Below are 14,575 nucleotides of genomic sequence, written 5' to 3'. Positions count from 1 at the left end.
CTGAATTAAGAAAACGAAGAATTGCGGAATCATCCCGTATGTGCATGCAGTTTCCCACTGGTTAAAAAAATTCTAATAGGTTTGGCGTTAATGTCCCGGTAAAAGACGAAAACTCCGCGGCATACCACCTTTCCATCCATATTTCTGACGGGCAGGGGTGAGGCAGCAGTTTTCGTTGGGCCCTGCAGGATAAATGAATACACGTGGTCGAACTCGGAACACAAATTTTATTCGTTTGGGTGCAACAAAACTCACGCAGAAAGGACCAGGGCATTTCCTCCGCACAACGAGGGACTGAGGTTCTCTGACACGAGGGGACAAGAGAAAAGAGCTTTTTGTACAATTGTAGACTTTTCACAAGTGGTGACTCTGATATCAGAGAAGAGAGGGTGCCAGTTACCAGAAAATAGGGTTAACCATGCTGGCCACGCGATAACAATGCGGATGGAGGTTATCTCTATTTTAGCAATAAAATCGGGGGAAATAAAGAGCGACTGTACTTCATCAAGAAGTTCAAGAAGGCAGACAATTTCGCTTGCACGCGGAGACGTAACATTTTTTTCTTGAAATATCAACACTTGCTAAGTTCACGTCTTGTAAAATGCTGCAAGTGAAGCAATCATTGGCAAAGCACTTGCTATTTAATCAAATTCAATAAAACATATGTGAGGGAACTGAGTTTGGCAGGTGCCTTTAAGAAGTGTGATAAAAAGCACCAGCAGTGCAAACGTCACAACAGTATACTCTTCTGAGACAACATAATGTAAATAGAGTAAACGCTATAGATTCGTTTTCTCTAGCAAAAATTTGGTACTTAGTACGTTTTCAATTATTAATTAAAAGAGCATGTAGTGGTCGATTGTAGTTTTGTTTAAATGCCTCACCATTCATCTACGCCTCGCAGATCTCTATGCTGGGCTCCATTTAGGTTAAACTAATTGATATGTGTGTTTTCAATGCGCTTCTATGGGATTCCTTATGATTCCTGTTCTTGGACCTGTGCGTATGTGACCTTACGCATTGCAAAAATATGCAAGGAGCTGACTTTTTTCTATATACGCGTTCTATGACACCTACCGTCAAATTTAACTTTCAGTGCTCGTGTGGCAAGCAACTCCAAATAAGACAAGCAAGTTGATTCGCCTTCTATCTCACACTACACAAGCCCTTATAACTCTCATAAATCCTTCGCAAGAGTCCCTCCCGGCTTACCTACAGGGAACATATTTCAACTAGATAAAGTACAGCTGCCAGTGTACCGAGCTTAAAGCATATAGCATATGCAAGCGAAAAACAGACGTAGACATATGACCTACCCTCTACATTTTAAACGACAATCAAAATATTAAAATATTAACATCTAACAGGCTGAAAATATGCATCCTGAAAAACAACCGCTGTCACACCTCGTCACAAGATACCCGAATGACTAAGGTTCACAAGCGACGGAGCGAATTTGGTGAGCGACCCACGGCGGTTCCTCAGTCACTACGAAGCTGTGCTGCTGAGAAGGAGGACGTGGGTTTGATCCCAGCCGCCACGTCCATTTTTTTCTGGGGGAGGCGAAAAATTAAAACGGTCGTGTCGCTATTTCTGCGCACGGCACAGACCCCCGGTGGCTTAATTCAATCCGCTGCCCTCTTCTATAGCAGGGCTTACAGCCCAGGTACTGGTGTGGTGAGTAAAATCTGAATAAAAAAGGAAAGCGATCACCGAAGAGACAGTTTTGACTTGAAATTTTGGTTTCAGCTGTAACCTAGTTGAGTGCAGAACGGTATGCTAGCTTTCTGTACTGCCGCAGCGCAGATCACGCATGAGCAAACTTCTAGTGTGAGGCTTTTGACCTACTTTTCCCTTCGTCTCAGCGATGGCTCATTCTGGTATCTTGTGGCGAAGAGCACCCACGACGTTTTTGGAGCGCTACAGCACTTCATTTTGTTGTTATGAGGTTTAACGCGCCGACGCTACACAGGCGATGAGGCGCGCAGTAGAAGGCTCCGGATTAATTTTTGCCCCCTGGGGATCTTTAACGTGCGCCGAAATCTCGAACCAAGGAGAATTTTCGCTTTCGCCTCCATCACATTTCATTTTGTTGCGTGTATACGGTCTGTAAAAAGGTGTGTTTGATTTAGCTTGCTTTCCTTCCATCGCTATAAATGGTGTTTTTTTTTGTATTCAATGTCGATATGTTTTTTTGTTGGCATGTAAAGTTTCACCAGTTACACAAACACTTTCAGAAACAGACCTTGCGCTATGGCAAAAATATGGCGTTGTAACGGAATCCTTCAATTTGGCTACTCAGAAGAAACCAACAGTGTTGCAATGGAAACTATGCCAACCGTTTTTTCACGCCAACGATTAATTTTTCCCATCATAAAGGATTAATTGGAAAGTGCAATATATTATGTTTTGTTAACGTAACAAGAAGGTGCGAAAAGAGACTCAAAATAAAAGTACAAAAGAAGCGGTTGAACTACGCTAAAATGGTTGAAACTCCAGTAGTTCCTGAAATGCGTGTTTTTAACATACAGTAAAGGATCACGCTTGATCCAAACGCATTTCTCCTTGTTCATTGACGGAGTTGTGTCTTGCGCTTAGTGCCCCAAATCTCGAGGCAGAGTACTTTAAAAGGTGTTTTATGTTATCCTCATTTTCACGTGATCTCCACGCGCAAGCACTCTCCCAAAAATAACGTTTCTTGATGACTGTCAATCCTACGAGTGCTAACCATTCGAATATTGCTTAATTTTCTACACTTACACACCTGGTTGCCTAAACTGCACAAACGTTCTAGCTGGTGCAAGTGTGAGAAAAATTTACTCCTATTCCTACTGATCAAAAATAGAATACAGGGCTGTGCTTTCCTTTCGTGCCTATTTAACAAAAAAAAATTTACACGCACGGAAAATGCGGGACAGTGGTACTGCTTCCTTTCAACAGTAACTGTAAGTTGACTGCCGGATGTCGAGTGCGTGTTAGGTGAGGGCCAATATCGCAGACATTGTCGGGGTCAACAGACGCACACCCTTGCATGCCTAAAAAAGACTTCGTGCGGTGTTTTTTTTTTTTGCTTTTCTGTTTGTCCCTGGTCAGCACCTTGTTTTTATTTCCGCCCCTTTTGCAAAGTTCAAGTGGTTACACCAAAAACGCCATGAAAAGTAGGGACCGCCTTTTTGGCCGCTTCAGAGACATTTTGGTCTGTTACACACAAATTCAACAATAAAATAATCAAAACCACTCAAGTGCGCACTATTTGAGGTCACTGATATACCACACCTAGCTGGATGACCTTCGCTCCTTTTGATTTTACTGTGGCTTTTGGCAGCTGCCGTTGAAGGGGGACAGTTGGTAGGAAACCAACTAACGTAGTAGTTTCGTTGTCCCCGCAAATGTAGGAACACGAACAACTGTCCTAGACACGTGTGCAACCACGACAAAAAAATTTCTCTGGCATTTAGCTGGGTGTATGAGTGAGATAGGCAAAGCTACTGTCACACTGATTCATCAAAGGCCCCCTCGAGCGAGCATCTACAATACAGGGTGAGACATGCCCTCATCTTCCAGCCTCATCCAAGGGGCTCACTTTAGTTCGCTCCAAAGACATAAGCCGTGAGTATCTTCGCCCGATTCACGCGAGCGCGTGCGGCGACTAAGCGGCAGGGAGATCCTTGTATACATATGCGTGAGAGGGCGACTCTTGCTTTGAAGCGCTGTACAGACAGCGCTATTCCTCTGGGGAGGCTGCGTTCCTTCAGGTGGTTAACTCGTGCAAGGACGGAGCTGTGTGCGCTTTAGTTTTCCTCCCTTCGTTTACTACTTAGGCCGCAGACTCGTCGATTTTTCTTCCTCCCCGGCAGAGCGCGATCTACAGGAAATAGAACGCTCATAGTTTCCTGACTCTTGCTCTGCCTACGCTCTTGACAATTATCTAAACTCCTGCTGTCCCTGTTGTGGCACCGGCGCCATTCAGAAAGCTCTACTTTTCGCCAGCTTCTTTCTGGGGTTTACATTTACGTGACTCAGGGTTATCTGCCAGTGTTATTGAAAAAGAGAAGCTTTGTTCAGATGCTGCTGTGGTCATTCTCGTTAATGGGTATCCGGTCGCGGTTGTAGCTTGGTACACATGTAAACAGGCGGTGCTTTTAATTTTCATTACTTAATCTGCAGATAACGCTCGTGTACTTGTTCAAGTGTGAAGTATGACAAACGGTTGACGAAGCCTTCCCATGAAAACTGCAGCATACGCGGTTGTCAACGCTTGCGCCACTCTCCTTACAAAAATGCTCTTAACCCTACATGCCACCGTATCTGCGAGCTTGTTTTGCGTAGCTTTAGGACCAGTAACTCAGGTGTCTCTACTGGTGTTGGGGCTGTTTTTAATGCTGCTACCGCGGCCCGCAGGTCAGATGTCTCTAAAGAAAATCGAAACCGAGGAAAACTAAACTAGCTCAAGAGCCAACCGCTGCCCCCCATTTACAACGGTTTAGCATAACGTATATATCTTTTTTTGTAAAATAAAGAAATTATACAAAATAATCCTTCACTGAAGTATTGATTAGTCTCAAACTAAATACAAGTATAGGAATATCTGGGATATCTCCTATTATATTTTACAGTACTGCACTAAGGCGTGGAATATGCGCCAGCCCGAGTGTACACCAGACCTGGGGTACAAGCTCGTAGACGGCCACCGTGGCTACCAGTAAAACAGCCTGCAGCAATGTTCTTGAGGAGAATTCGCGCAACTTATTGCCAGAGTTCACACTTTACGATATTAAGCTTGCAGGCAAAATGCACACAAAATCAATGCAACGCATTTCCCCGTGCTGGCACACGTCAGTGCTCTCTACCGATTGCGGCCAAAGCGATGAGGATGACGGCAAATGCAAACTTGGTCTGCCGGTTCGTTGGTACAGCAATGGAAAAAGACCGAGCAGCCTGCGGCCCGTACACATCCTCCGTCTAGGTGTTGTCTAGAGCCCTAGGCGCCGAGAAGGGAGGCGGGCGCCGTGCGTGTGCTTTTTGGGTGGTCAGCTAACTCTGCTGCTGTTGGTCTACAGGCGGGGCTGGGGCCCGTTCAGGGGCGCTGCCGTTCATAAGCGCGCACTATGTAAAGGGCGCTGCCAGCCAGCCAGGGCGCAGCGTCAAAGAGCGCGCTACATGACACGCAACGCCCGCGCGGCTCCGACAAGCGGGCTGCATCGGAGGGTGTTGGCTACGTACCTCCCTACAGGCATGAGGACTACTTGCGCCCGTGCGACCCCGAAGGGTTGCAAGCGCACTATCGCTGAGAGCTACGACGCTCTCGATTGTCTCCTGCTGGTGACGCTCTGGACGGGGCAGCACTGACGTCTCATTGCTCGCCGCCCTCTTGGGGATAACTGTTTCTGTGCTTATTTTAAACGTTTGCTGTTGAATTATCTGAATCAATAATTCTTTTTGAAATGATAGGGTTTGTCCCAAATAACCGTTTCCGAGCTGCGATTTTTGAGACTCGTCGGACTCGCAGCTTCACTCACTGTGCGCTACGCGAGTTGCGTCATCGTGTTAAGGTGCACGTTACATGGACAGACACAAGAACTTCCAGCGGCGGAGGTAGATTAGGCTCAAATAAATAAAAGGAAATTGCCTGTCATTTGCCGCTGACCATTGAAAACCTAGTGGGGTCAAAAGTAAACACTGAGCCAATCGATGAGCGCGGAGAAGGCCGCTACAATCCAATCAGCAGTGCAAGCAGTGGCCCATCGCAAGTACTCCGGGACGTAGCACGACACTACAATAATATATTGACAAGCGCCTCAGCTGTAGTCCAACTAAAACTTCGAAAAAAAAAGGGACACGACGGAGAACGATGCTCCTCCGGCTTGCTTCATAACGAAAGTATAGCTTGGATAAATTACTAAATGCATATCCTGGTTAACGTTTTCGGCACTCACACCGTCATCGAATAGCTGGGTGCCTGATCTTTGAAGCCAATCTGTGGGAAACATTTAATCTCAGTGCCAGTAATTTTTCAATCTGGTCTTCCCCCCTAAAAAAATTTTTCGACTCTTTCTGCTTTGGCGAAAGAAATAGCGTTCGTAGTCTTCATGGTAACTCAAGTGTGCCATTAACGAGAACACAAAGTAATAATTGCGCAAGCTAAAGAGCCTAAAGAAGACCACCACGACGTCGCGGCTCCGGTGAACGTCGTTACGTCAATTACGACACCCTTGGAGGACCCGAGGCTGGGGGTTAATTGAGTTATTTATTTTTGCATGCAGTGAATGCCGGTATATCACGAGCCCTTAAAGGAAAAACGTAACGCATTCAATACTCCACGAGTTAATGCAGACAGAGTATATATATTAACATCGAGTGCAAGGGAAAGGCCGACGTTATAAAAGGAAAAAAATAGTTCAGCTTAAATAAATTGCTGTACTATAGTTTATTAGCGGTGTTTGTTGCTGGCTCTCGTCGAATATTGCTCCAAGAAAAAATACTGTCCTAACGACGTAAGGCCTAGCAATGTAGACATTCACCTTTGTTGAGCAACGATGGTTGAAGGTTGATAAAGTATTCAGTGATTCGAATACATAAAAAAAATTGGCGTGTTGTATAATAAGAATTTCCTTTCTGTGCCTTCTTCCCAAGAATGGGGCGCCACATCAGCTCAACAATATTCTAAAAAACAAATGGAATGGTTTCGCGTTTAATTACTCCCTAGATCGCAGCATGTCACCGTAGGAATATGAAAAGTCCCGGAGCATTTCCTTCTCGACAAGGTCAAAAGATATCCACCGAAATGTTTTATATATAAGCTTGAGAAATTCTAGCTTAGGCACTAGTATCAATTAATCGCTAACTTTTCCAATCAGTTAGATATCCGTCCAACTAGACATAACTGTTCAGCATTTATTGGCATTTTATTGTTTAAGATACATGTTGTACGTGACATGTAATACCCCCGGTACGCGTTTTTCAATGGCAAAATCTAGGTGACCATTTGTTTCCTGTATGGACTGGTTTCCTACGTCATAGCGCGAGCCAGTAAATTCGCTCATACGTTCGCTGCAGTGGGTGTAAGCTTTTGTGAACCGCTTCAGGCCGTTTACAGTATGCTGCTGTGAACAGGTTTCATACAGCATGGAAAAAAATGTGGCGCCGCAGGAGGTTTTCACGCTTGAAAGCATGCTCGAATAGATGCTACTGCATTTTTTAGCCCTCTGAATGCGGGATGCTTTTATTTCGGAAAGGAAAACGTTTTGAGCCATTCTGTTTGGCCGAGTGAAAGGTGTTCTGGTGGCTTAGCGAACATTGGCGACACTCTATGGAGGCCACAAGCTCAACGGTATACAAGCGGATAAAAGAAGGATCGTCCTTGTTCAAATTATCCTTCCCTGAATACTTAGCAGATAAAGAAAATGTTATGCTTGGAACACATTAAGTATTCCAGATCTAATAATAACAGTTGGTGCGCTGCTCACGGGAAAGGAAAATAAAATCAGCATTGTGTAGGACCTAGCGAGACAGCGTCGTGTGCAGTTATACAACGTAACGGGGTAGGAGACCTGTAGGCCTCGACAAACGCCATTTCTTGTCAATTTTTTGTAGACATAAATTTCAACTTTTGATGTAAAACGCCTCTGCACTTAATAACCGCGGTTAGGCAGTATCAGAAAGGACCAGCGCCTGCTGAGAAAACCACGAGGGCCAGAAATAAAATGCGGAACCCTGTAATTTAATTATGTTAACACCTACCATAGATGAAGCGAGAGGCGTTTTCGTGGATCGCGACTTTTAAAACACTACCGTTTTTAAGCTTTAAACAACGATCGTGTGCTCGGCCCAAATAGTGCGTGTCTAGCCAGTCGTTAAGCTCACACAATACAGTAGGCGTTAGTTTTTCGGACTTCTTACGAGGCAGGCGTTCAATCTAACAAAACGTACATCTATCCTTAGAGGACTTAGCAACAGCAGTGCTGTAAGTCGGGCGAGAAGCGACTTACACTGCATTATACCAGCCAAGTGATTTTGTAGACGCGCTTTATTTAGGGGGTGTATTTTGAAATACTCTGCTGAACTTTATTTAGGCCCACGCATTAAGGCGTTTTTGTGTGTTATTTTGGTAAACTGGTTTCCTCACATCAATCAAGTTGGCCCCGAATGCAAATGCCCCAGCAGTGACACTTTCTTCCGGCCAAGTCCCCACAGGGCTGTATCGTCAACCGGTTGAAACTAGTGTAGATTGAGTGAACAAGTCAACTAGCAAGCATCAAGGGACTCTGACGAAAGAAAAAAGTGGTTGAAAAAGTTGGCTTTCCTCCTGTGGAGACATCTACGCTGTAACGGATGACAGATTTACTACAGCAGAAACAGAATCCATCGATGTGGGCGATAAAATTTAAATAGCGTTATTCGATCATTTCCGAGAATAGCCGAAAGTGAGGGAGTGAGCTGAGGGGCCTCCCCAATAAATAGCTACTTCCCCCAGCTTTCTCTGTAACAGGTTAGACGTATATGCGCACTCCAAAGTAAACGGAGCACGGGTTAAATTCGAGAGAACCGCTGTGCGACTGCTGGCAAATGGTGCCGGTGTGTGGGCGGTCTTCATTTCAGAGGGCAGAACTTAAAGGGAACATGAAGGCAAGATAGAGCGTCGTTTTATTTAAAGAAACTATCTTCTGCTAACTCACTCAACTTAATTCCTGCCAGCAAAAACGTTTTAAAAAACACGTAAAAAATATCGATCACCAGTCACGATTCCGCGCTATACATGATAGGACAAATGATAGGACAAATACTGAGAACGGAGTTGTCAGCATGTTAACTTCACGTAAGTGTTGAAGTGCTGCCATCGCATAGGTCGGGGGGTTCGACTACAACCGCCCAGTCACGTTTCTTGGCGGTAGACTTTGGCCACAGCCGCCAATTCCAGAGACTAGTTCTTGTGACGTCTTAGGGGAGCGCCACTAAGTGACTGGTGAGCCGCCACCCTTACTACTTAGCTTACTTTTGTAAAGCTTTCGCTACAGTTGGCATGATTGTTATTACGACGTCAAAATCTTTTGAATGAACCGTACTTGCAATTCGCCTTCATGTTCCCTTCAAGCACCGTGCTAAAACCTGGTGGGCGGGCACAGGGCGGAGAAATTTCGTCAAATTCATGAACACATGGTCCGCTTATTTTTGTCAGCACCTACACAGCACTGACATCGCGTATCAAAGTGGTCGCTTATGCTGCATTTTTAAAGGAATCGTCCGGTGCTAAAGATATTCGAGACGCGTTGTTCGTGAATGAACATTATTTTGCTACCTGTTCACCAAAGTTTGAAATGGACAAATGAACATGGGCTTTGGTGGTTTTCGTGCCAGAGAAATTATTTTGTGATCCTAGGTTTATGCAAGTCATTTCTGTTGCAGCGTACTCGCTGAACCACAGTAAACGCCTCGCACGTAATCTAGCCGTTCCAGAAAACTGGCTAAGATGCTCGTCCAGTCATTCCACCCTCCTCACCTTTTCCACCCAAGGGTAATTTTGAAATGCATCGATCTTACACTCCTGCATAAAATCTCTTTGAAGTGCGCACTCCGGAAGGCAACAGCAACGCTTTGAATGGTGTGAGTCCAAATATCCAGTAAATGAAACGTCTGACTTTAGCACGCTCCGCCTGTTGCCTGCTCCAGATTTCTTGGTTCGGATATGTTGCTATAGCAGGACTGGGCTTTTCCAAGTTGATGCATTGAAATTATTCGTTTTTTAAACTTTCCTCTGAATGAAGTGTAAATACTCTAGGAATGCACCTAAACGACGCCATTTTTAGCTCAAACCCTCAAACTGGGCGAAATGAACATTTGGATGAGCAAGAGACGTCACACACGTGTGGCACAGTGAGTGAAGATGAATATAAAACAAATTCCTGTGCTTGAAAGCCTGAACAAACGTCAGGAGACGTGCAGTGAGCCGAATCGAGTAAGTACTCTGGCCCATTTTTCATTCTGCCGCCGCAGCTGCCGCATCGAGCGGAGTTTGGCAAAATAGGCTCCCTTCCCATCAGCCATCGACTGCAGGGGGCCTCTTGACTCGCGCTGTCACAAAGCGGGGCTTCATCGAATTTCAGCGCAGCGCATCGCCATCAGTGCTGCCGGTCTAGCGGAACTGTCTACTCCGTCGTCCGTCGTTTACCGTTCGCAAATGGAAACCCCCCGGCACAACGCCTCGGAGAGACGAGGCCGAACGAAGGAGCACAGAAAAGGCAAGCAAGCGAAGATGATAGCTCGTGGGGCAGAGGAGAAAGAGAGAGCCACACAGGCTCATGCGAGTATTGCTGCGGTCGTCGTCATCGTCGTCTTGCGCTGGCCCAGGGGGAGAGAAGGCGGCCGTTCAAGCAGAATACAGAGACAGGGCCTGCACGATCTTGGGGTCCTGCTTCGAGCCTTCCTTGAACTCGTCCAGGGTCAGCTGGTTGTCGTGGTTCTGCGAACGCAAGGAAAAGCAGTCAAAGGCTTTTCGCCTATCATGGCTCTAATTACAATTCCTTATGCCAGCTTTCAGGATTCGTGTTACCCGGCTGTAGATGCTTGGTGTCGAAGACGTTTGGAGGCCACGCCGGTCTGTATGGAGCAGCGTGGCCTTTGCGCTAGAACAAATGGCCGCAAAGGTCTTAACAAATGTGCTAAGGTATAACTGCCATGCATAAGACGACAGTCGTCTGTAGGGGTTGTAAAACCTCAGCACATTTTCTGAGGCACAGATGGGGACAGACACGCGCACTACTAAATAATGGGCTGTACTGGGGTCATCATTTGAACTCTCTTTATGCGGGTTAACAGGGTATGAAAGGTTTGGCATTGTGCTCCAAGGCCTCGCTTAAAGTTCTGGACGACGTTGAAAACAAGTGAAATAAACTATTTTTCGTCATTCTTGCGCACTGAGTGCGGGCAAAGCTGCCTAAATAGCAAAAACGCCTGTAAGCAATATCTTGGCGAACCACGACAGGTTTTCTCGCATCCCTCTTGAATGCTGAGACGACTGTAAGGAAGTAGAAACATTGCCGAGCCCACGAATTGAAATTAAATAAATAAAAGTGGTAGGAGATAAGGCTACACAGAGGTATTGGTGGGGCCAGGTCATATTGGTCAACTTGTGACATCGCAGAACAAGCTTTTGGCGCAGTGCAGGAGAAAAAAGAAATAAATTTCAGGTAGCAGGTATGAGGTATGCCAAGTTCTGTCAATTAGAAACGCAAGTTGCATTGGCTGCTTCCCCGAGTAATGTGCATCTCTTGCCTCAAGTGCCCCAAAAAAGTCCCAGCCTAGCGTTAGTCACGTGCCTACGTTAGTCCCGTGCCTAAGTAGAAGGCAGAGCAGGCGTCCACACCATACTTTTAACTACCATCAAACTGGGCAGATTATGCAAAAAAAAGAAAACCCACTTTGACAAACCTCTTACGTAAGGCTGCAGAGTGCGAAATCTGGCAGAATGCATTTCATATAAACAAGGTTGCTGTGTAAAAAATACCCTTCTAGTGTGCTCAGCGCGAAATTGGTTTGATTGATTAAATTTGGGGGTTTAACACGACGAAGCTACGCCTGGGCTATGGGGCGCGCCGTTTTGGAGGGCTCTGGATTAATTTAGATCAACTGGGGATCTTTAACATGTGCCGAAATCTCAACACACGGGCGTTTTATACTTTCGTCTCCGTCACAAAAGCGGCCACTGCGGCCGGGATTGAACCCGCGTGCTTGGTTTCAGCAGCACAACGCCTTAGCCACTAAGCCACTGCGCGGCGGGTAGGAAAACCCAAATTGGGCAGATCGGCGTTTTCTGAACGAACGCCTGGTGAACAGGCAAATTTCTTGCCATAGTTTACGGGAAGCAACATGGCGATTTATTGCAATACATAAGGCTGATCACCTTCGTTGGAGAAACGCGCGCTTCTAAGACAGTTGGCACACAAATGGGCAAAACCGGTGCAGCTTTCGTCAACAGCCCAATGTGTAGCCCTTCTATGCGCCGAAGTAACGTCGTTGGGTGGCTAAAGCAGTGGTTATTGGCTTTTAGGCATTTATCCACTCGTCTTTGTAACATCTTATAACTTTTTTAACCTTATCTATGCATTGTTAGTTTTACCTATGACAACGTAGCCTTTACTTTTCGGCGCCCCCACACCGATACCGGCATGCCACTTTTCCTGATTGCTGTCTTGCCCGGACCACCACCCCGACCCTTCGTGCCCACCTTTCTCAGCCTTCTACCTTTGCTCTTTCGTCTAACTTTTTGTTGCCTTCGCAAGAAAAAAAAAGTTTTAGTTGACAGACTGCGCTCCGCTCGTGTCGTGTGGTGCTTGACTTATCACACCGTAATAACTTTTAGCGTTTTGGTCCTGGTGTGGCAGAAAAAAAAAAAACCGGCGGTGTCGGCGGAGTTGACCATGTGCGAAAAATGAGCGTGAGCAAAAGATTTCATGGCGCCACCTTGCGGCACTGACTGAAAACCCCGGGACCGTAACGCGTGCGGGGGGGAGCGGTAAGTGTTAGCGCTCGGAAAGTTCACATGCGATGCGAATGGGGCCCGATAACGCTATTGCGTTCCACGCCTGAAGGCGGAGCTTCAGCGTCCTCCAGATTTTTTGCGCAATTTAATAGTTGATTGTGGGGTGTAACGCTCTGAACCTACACCTAGTAGTTATGGGGCGCGCCGTAGAGAAGGGCTCCCCGGATTAATTTTGAACACATGTGGTTATCTAACCTGCGCCAGAATCTCGACAGACGGGCTTTTTGCGTTTCGCCTCCATCAGAAAAGCAGCCACCGCGTCCAGGATCGAGGCCGCGTCCTGGCGCTCAGCAGCACAACACCGTAGCCGCTGAGCCAACAGACTTGCTCTTACCGACGGGGAATTCTCCTTCACCATCACCTGCATCTTTCACTGTGGTCTCAACGTAGATATTGTAAGAACACTGTGTTAGACTTTGAACGATTGCTGTAGTACCATACACCACAAGACGACTTGGGAATACCGGCACTACGCCCGTATATGAGGCACAGAAATGAAAGCACACGGATGAAGAACTCAAGCACCCGTTCCAAAAAGGGCGACGGTAAGCGTGAGCGGGACATTGCACGGGTAAGATGCTGTTGCGTTTATGGCACTCGCCCTTGCTCGATGCGTCATGTTTTAGGCTTGGCGTAGGCACTGACATCAGGCCGCACCTTCGCTGCAGCTGTTTATACACATGCAGCGACCGGTTTTGTCTCTGTGGCTCTTTCAGTGGGTGGCCACGGGAAGTGAATGTAATATTTATTCAGTGAGAGCGTACGGAAGCGGCAGGCGTCGTTTATGCATGAGTCTGTTCGGACCACGTATCTCAATGTATTATATAGCGGCGGGAAATGCTATAACTGCTGGTCCTTCCATCTTAGATACAACCTTGAGCGTGCGGCTTCACTTTTGTTCGTTTTGGGTCACTGCACTGAAAGAGCTCTTCGGAGGATTGGAAATTCTGCTTTATAAACAAAAAAAAATGTTATTGGTGATGGAAATTGTGCTGTTTTTTTTTTTCGGAGAGTGTCGCTGGTAGCCTGGTTTAACGGAATGTTTTCAAGCAGGAATTTTATTTCCTGCGATACGCATGTATCATGCACAGGAGCGATGCATGAAACTAGTACTTCCAGCCATGTGGCTTTCAGGTTTTTTGCTCGTAAACGAAAGGTGTGGGTGAAGTGGCTATTTTACTGCACTAACAGTAGTAGTGCGCGGAAAACCCAGTGTTCTTTAACGTTCATCTTAAGGGAACAAAAAACAGACGGACACAGAAGACAAGGACAAGCGCTTGCCCTTGTCTTCTGTGTCCATCTGTTTTTTGTGCGCTTAAGATGAAAGTTATGGAATACCTACTAGCCCGAACGCAAGCACAGTGTTCTAGGGCGTTGTTTTCGGTCAGGAGCTTCGGCGTAAGTGGACACCAGGACAGAGTGGCTCCGAGGTTGGAGGGATGGTGAGGACGGGGTAAAAGGGAGTTCAGTTCGTGAACACGAATCTGTCCCAACGGGGATCGCGCCCGGATGCCCATTCGCATTCAACGGTTTGATCACCGGGCAATTTTTTTTCTAACATTGCCGCCTCCAACAAATTTGTACCCAAGTTAGACCCGCGATGTCCACACTATTGCATAAAAAGGGGAAATAAAAACAGTGTAACAGGGTAGCATCAATAAAAAACGGCCAACAGGGCAGGGTGGCCCTTTGAGGCGAAAATGAAACAAGCTTTGATTAGGAAACAGTTATGTTAAATATGCATTCTCAATAGATACGTGTTGTGCTGGGTATAGCGATTTCATTGATGTATATTAGTTACGCCACCCAACGCACTTGCCGTGCGCTCTATATGTGGTACGGGAGGCGGAAGTGTGAAATGGTCTGTCGCCATTCCTCCGTCTCTAGTGCTTTTGGCGTGATAAAACGCATTAAAAATTTCCTCAGCTGCACTAAACATTTTAGAGCAACTGTACGTTTTTATCATCATGTCAGAATTCCTTGTCGCACAGTGGTTTATCGTGCAATTTATTCAGGTTCTTGGGCTTTGGTGGGTGGTTT

At 46.2% G+C, this 14,575-nt stretch overlaps 1 protein-coding gene across 1 annotated transcript in view; it reads right to left on the bottom strand.

Moving 5' to 3' along the window:
* Window positions 1–207: 207 nt before the first annotated feature.
* Window positions 208–14,575, bottom strand: part of LOC144144311 (frequenin-2-like) — a 404,396-nt gene continuing 390,028 nt past the window's right edge. Inside the window, exon 8 of the mRNA XM_077675698.1 lies at window positions 208–10,456. Within this exon, the coding sequence (XP_077531824.1) occupies window positions 10,364–10,456 (93 nt within the window). The 3' untranslated portion in view covers window positions 208–10,363. The remainder of the gene's footprint in view (window positions 10,457–14,575) is intronic.

Source organism: Haemaphysalis longicornis, unplaced genomic scaffold (genome assembly GCF_048455015.1).
Source record: "Haemaphysalis longicornis isolate Haplotype H1 unplaced genomic scaffold, Haemaphysalis longicornis Haplotype H1 scaffold_1, whole genome shotgun sequence".
NCBI classification, from domain to species: Eukaryota; Metazoa; Arthropoda; class Arachnida; order Ixodida; family Ixodidae; genus Haemaphysalis; species Haemaphysalis longicornis.
Note: the sequence above shows the minus strand (reverse complement) of the source record. Positions and strands in the feature narration are given on the sequence as shown.